This window comes from Trachurus japonicus, chromosome 15, assembly GCF_045865225.1.
Source record: "Trachurus japonicus isolate A0001 chromosome 15, Traja_1.0".
NCBI lineage: Eukaryota > Metazoa > Chordata > Actinopteri > Carangiformes > Carangidae > Trachurus > Trachurus japonicus.
Window position 1 is genome coordinate 19,424,534 of NC_140921.1, and position 6,091 is coordinate 19,430,624.

Genomic DNA, 6,091 nt, shown 5'->3' on the forward strand with positions numbered 1-6,091 from the left:
TTCAACGGGAAAGCTCAAGGGGAAGAAGCACCAGAGCATAAACACTGTGTCCAATCACAGCATATTAATCCAACATACAGCTTGACTTCACCCCTTTTAACAATCGCAGCAAAAAAAGCTGCTTTGTGTTCATTTAAAACTCTTCAATTTGAATTTCAACGCATTAATGAACATTAAATCAACATCTGTTATACTGTTTACATGCAAGGATTAAAGTACTGCATGTTTTGCATGCTTACCTTTAATGTAAACAGTGCCCTCTAAGCCCATGTGGGCTGAGAACCTATAGCTTTATGGCACCAGAATAAAAGTATATGAATTCACTCACTTCTTTATTAGCGTATTTCTGGGTTTATCTTCCACCTGCCCTGCACAGTTAAAACAAATCACAGCGAGAGCACATAGACTCTCAATTTGCACTAGAGAAATGGAAAAGTTTCATCTCTAGGCTGCATGAGCTGAGCCACCTTCTTGTGTTTGCTTTGTGGGGTGATAAGTTCTCCATCAGACGCGACACAGCCTCAGTATGTGAATAAGACTATAAGGCTACCTGCGGGATGAAGAGGCACTTTATATGCTGCAGGCCGGACCTGATTATGCTGCCCTGTTGCCGTTGGACAAACAGTGACATTAAGTCAGAGGAGAAGACTGGAGAACATCTGTCCCAATGGCACCGGCTCCCTTCTGTGACCTTGATGACAGCGTTGCTGTGAAGAGAAGATGACTCTCATGCTAAATGACTAGTTTATCATACAGCACATTTCCGCCTGCATAGTACCTCAGGTAGATTTCTTCAAAATGTCAAGTCTGATGAGTGTGCTTAATTATTCTAGCAGGAAAACTCAAGGAAACACATAGTAGACCACAATTTCATATGAAATCCTCATATTAGTCTGTGCTGAGGAGAGAACAGTAGACAGACTGTATAGGTAGTTAACACTTATAAATCTAGTCAGTCCTACAACTGAGCTCATTAGTCCTTTCACCATTTTTACCCTGAGGCCAGGAGGGCTGCTCTATGAACAGTGTCTTTATGTTTTTGTGCTGGTGCCTGACCTTGTAAATGGTGGGTTATAGTAAGAGGTGATGTCTCTCTGACTTTACACACACTTTACTTTCTGTGCACAACTGCATGATGCTAATATAAAAAACGAACCTGAGAAAAGTTCAGCTCTGAAGCAGTGCCAACAATACCACCCATTAACAGCCAACGGTAGCGAGTGAGAACACGCTCACATCAGGTTTTTAAAGGTACTTCCCTCAAAATGCAATGCAAGGATGTTTTCAGTTGCAGGGGACACAGTAAGCGAAACAAGTGCAGGCTACTGACAGTAAATCCAAAATACCTGACTTACCTTCTGCAAGCAGGCGCACCGCATGCACGAAGGAGGGATCCAGGCTGTTTTTCTCGGCCACCAATTCAGGTAAGTACTTATCTGGATGCATTATTGTCACAGCGGACCTGTTCTCCGGGAGGTGCAGGTGAGACCACAGGGCTGCTGAGCGTCGGAATGCAACTATAAACCTGCTTCACTCTGCCGGTCTTAATGAGCACCACCAGAAAAATCCTCTCCAAAAAAAAAAAAGAGAAAAGAAAAAAAGGGGGAAAAAAGGAAGGGGGGAAAAAGAAAAAGAAAAAATAACTAGCCGTCCTTCAAGGTCTCCGAGATGCTTGACTGGAGAGTGAGTGTGTGATTCAGGGGTGTGAGCCCATCTCTGCCGCCGCTGCCTCTTCCTCGGCACCCCGCCAGACTCTCAGACTCACTGGGTCTGCAGACCGCGCTGCTCCCCGCCCCTCAGCACCGTTATTGGCCATACTGGGACTGGCGCTGCTGGAAAACAAAGACCGTCCCCGCTGAGCGCATACCAATTGGGCGATGTGCACGGAGGGAATGGATAAAAAAAAAAAGAAGAAAAGTTGAGGTTGCGATTGGTCGGGGCTGACATTGGTCTTTAAGAAAATTTCCCTCCAAAAGTGCTGAATTCAGATGATTCAGAAGTTTTATGACACCCTGCTGAAAGTAGTGAAATACCTGCCATTCTAATATGCATTACGCAATACTGTGCTGCAGCACTGTAAATCTTGTGCGGGTTAAAAAAGAAATTACTTCCAGTTAAATCATAATAAAGCCACTTTAAACTCTTAATTCAGTACCAGCCATCCTTTAAGTCCTTATGAGAGCATATAATAAAGATGTACTTTATTTTTAATCAGGGTATTCTGAGAGGCTATCAGCTGAGCTTAAATTATAACTGACTTTGATATAACAAAGATTAATTAGAGCTAAATCAGTAATGTCATACTAGAGAGAGATAATTGCTTATCAATGGGGAAACATATCTTATCCAATTATTTTCTTGATTCAGCCAATGAATGGGGGCCTGTGAGTTTCAATTAGAGTTTCCAAAGTTCACTTCAGTTTGTTGCCCTGTCATAATGAACAATGCTCTTTGGTTCTGTGGCCCCCGGCAGCTGTAGCTCGAGGTACAAACACACAGTTGTGGCCTCTGTTGTGTGTCTGTCCATGGTGCTGAACACCACCTGCGTGCATGACTCACATTTCTCTTGATGTGGGGGGTGCACATGAAAGAGGCATTTCTGAGGCCATGTTGTTTTTCCTCATGACATCTATTGCAAATGAAAACCAACAGGAAATAACAACAAGTCATTACTTTCCTAAATTGTGTTCTCCTCAGTCCGCCCTCGCAGCCTCGCAGAACCTGATCCATACTCCCACATCTCTGTTAAACACTCCAGGAAGAAATTCGGCTGTATTATTAAATCACTGCTTGGCATCTGTCTGAAAAGCATTTACAAAATGATGCCCATCGAGAACCTTTTTTTTTTTTTGGAGAGAATTTTATAGCTGCTGGAAGAGGGGAGCAATGTCAGCACTCTTATTTCATATTTCCTGTTTGTTGTTGACTTGACTTTGATGTAGCTATGTAAGAATATCATTCATTTTTGCCTGCACTCTTTTACTTAATTAACTTGGAAACCATCTTAGGTCCTTTTGATTAAATCTCAATAAAAACACAAAATGAAGCAGTCTCTGTCATTTCCTGTCATATCTGACTTTCTTTCTTCTTTCGCAGTATGTGTGCTGTACAGTACACAATGCCTTTTGAAGCTCTGCACGTCATTCACTGTACTATATGTCGGCTGGTAAGAGCAGAGCTGCCATGCCAGCACGAGATTCAGAGTAAGGTAGAATAATGTAATGGTTTTCACTTCCTGCCCTCTAAATGATTTGAGACGGCTTAATTGTTCCTCACAGAGGTCAAGTCAAGAGGACCTTTTTATGCTTGTGAAGTAAATCACAGGACACTACCTTAAAGAAGCAGTAATGTCAAGTGAACGCCTCATTAGCTCCTTACAAAGCAGTGTCAGCAGTGTCGGCAATGTAAGCATGGACGTTTGCATCTCATATGCCTCTCTTGTTCCCCCCAGCTATGATATCGATTTGAATCCTGAACTCATCTGCACCACAGCTCGCCGGCTACTTTACTTACTCATAAATGAGTTTTGAGCAGAAGAGGCTGTTGAATGACCAATTCTGGCTCTACTTGACCTTTAGAGGTACACTGATCAGAATCATAAAGACTTTGGGAGGCTACAGGTGAACACCGGTCTTTTAGAGGTGCTCTGCTTTAACATTTCTGACCAACCCTGTGGATTAAATTGAGAAAAATGATTTTATTTCAAAGTCTGTATGTGAGCAGAACATTAATGACTCCAAGTCTAGTTCAAGTGACTGTGTGAACATGTTATTACTCATTACTCTAAATTTTACACCTCTATTCACCGGTTGACCTATAGTGTCTTGAGTTTAGGGGTGGATATGAAGCTTGAAGTTACTGCACAGTAGATTGTTTGAGACTATGTTGTTGAGGTCTTGGTTTGGTTAAATATCTATTCAGGAAACTATTTCATTAGCAATAACAAACCTTGCACATCTGTATGAATATTCAGCCTTATTCATATTTCAAAATGAATGATTCATTTCTCTCTGAAACGAGGCACAACTTAATTTTTCTCCTTTATAACCCAACATGAGTGACTTCATTCATGTCAGCTGCACTGACTTTACGTTTCATGCTTGCTGGACCTTCAGTGATGTAATATTCATTCAATTAAATGATTCCTAATCTTGCCAGTGCAACGGTAATGTTGATTATGACTAATGTGGTTTAATCTTGTAATGCAATGGTAGCCTATGGTTGTAGCTTCAGAGTAAAGTTTAAAAAAGAAACAGACATCGCTTCCTTCATTGTGACATTAAAGGAAATAGAATACGTCTGGGGAAAATGGCTGGTCTATGCAGAGAAGGTTTTTATGGGATTGTTGGTTATGCATTGTTATGTGTTGTGATTTCACTACAATTTTCTGTATGGATACTGAAATAGTGCAACTTTTTCAAATTGCATGGATTTGTGCAGCCCTCTAGTGGTCAAACTGCAACATTACATATTTCACTGCTCTATCCATATGCAAATGAGTCTTTTAAAGTTTCAATAGACCACATAATGCTTCATAATGTGCACATTTCACTTGCAATACTCCTTTGCCTTTTGTGTGTTTATTTGCATTCTTTAGGACACATGGCACACTTCAGGGGCTGGTGTCGCTTGTCTTTGCATGAGTTGAACTCTTTATGGAAGTGCTACAGTAGATTGTGTCAATATTTTAACTACGAATGCGAGAAGTGAATACCAATGTTCTCTGTTAAATGTTTATTTATTATTCAAGTCATGGTTCCTGTCTGAAGCCCCAGTGTGAGATGATAAACAAGATTAACTATGCTTTGGACACAAATATCAACAATACCCCCTTCACTCCCCTCACAAGAACATGGAAGTTTACTGATGTACCGAATCCAACTTAATGTGATTGATGCTAGAAGGAGGTTTCTATGCCCATTGTGATTGCTTGGTCAACTGATAAACTCTGTCCTCGTTTTGCCCCCTTTAAGCCCTGCCTCCATCAAGCTGGGAAGATGCTTCTGACAGTTTGTTCTTTTTTTACTTGGTTTTCAAAATAAAAGTGTACAACTCTGGGTAACACTTTATAAGTACACACTATTAAGCATTAAATACTGAATTAATCATTAACACATGAATACTCATTAGTATGTAGTTTAGAGTTGGATAACACTTTATAATACACTACAGTAAGTACACACTATTAAGCATTAGGTAAGCATTAAATATTGAATTCTTCATTTATAACCCACGAATATTCTTTAGTATGTAGTTTCTAAATACAGTTAGTGCTTATGAGTAAAACATTTTTAACTGTGTAGTCAAACAATGGCTGACAGGAATGGGGATGGTTCAAACACCTTTTACCTTTGTTGTTTTGTTAAGTGTTATCCATCTTTCCTGGAATTTTACATGGATTATGAGCACTCCTTGCATTTGACATGAAATAATGAATTCTGTGATATTGGCCACTTTAAGAAGTTACAGTAAAGGCATTATTTGTAGTGGACAAATGAGGGGACTTTGTGTCAAAATGTGACAGCCCTACCATGAACATTATGCAAGTTATAGGAGCAGAGACAAAACGTGTTACAATCATCCTCTGTCTTCCCTATTTGTTGTTGTTGTTGTTGTTGTTGTTGTTGTTGTTGTTGTTGTTGTTGTTGTTGTTGTTGCTGTTGTTGCTGTTGTTGTTGTTGATAAACAATTTGCAATGTATTCTCTATATTAAGAAATAGAAGAAGTTCTGTTTTGAAGCCATCTGTTGAGGACTTAGGATTTCTCTTAACAGATACGGTGGCTCCTATGATTCTTAAATGAAAAAATGTTTGTAAAAACCAGGAAAGTTCTTCTTGAATTTAATAATTTCATATGAAGTTGTAAAATAACAAAGTGACGGAGTCTGAAAACTTTCTGTTTGCATCTTACTCATTCATCTGACATCTGAAAAAACACACACTTGCTAGCCTATATCTGCCCACTAACCTTCATTGATGATTGCTCCCAAGGGTCATGAAATTGGTCAACACGGGTTTTATTTTGAAAGCTGGTACCGGAAGTCGGACTGGCTGAACGATATTAGACTTGTCATAAGTGTGAGAGTGGCCGA

At 40.0% G+C, this 6,091-nt stretch overlaps 1 protein-coding gene across 5 annotated transcripts in view; it reads right to left on the reverse strand.

The window, feature by feature from the left end:
* Nucleotides 1-1,887, reverse strand: part of khdrbs2 (KH domain containing, RNA binding, signal transduction associated 2) — a 62,964-nt gene extending 61,077 nt beyond the window's left edge. For 3 of the 5 annotated variants that reach the window (XR_015037764.1, XM_085800271.1, XM_085800272.1), the window contains exon 1: nt 1,356-1,887. Coding sequence is in view for 4 of the 5 variants with exons in the window: in XM_085800271.1 (XP_085656397.1) it covers nt 1,356-1,446 (91 nt within the window). In the remaining variant the exon portion in view is untranslated. The remainder of the gene's footprint in view (nt 1-1,355) is intronic. The other 2 variants (XM_085800273.1, XM_085800274.1) reach the window with 2 other exon arrangements.
* Between the last annotated feature and the right edge of the window lie 4,204 nt (nt 1,888-6,091).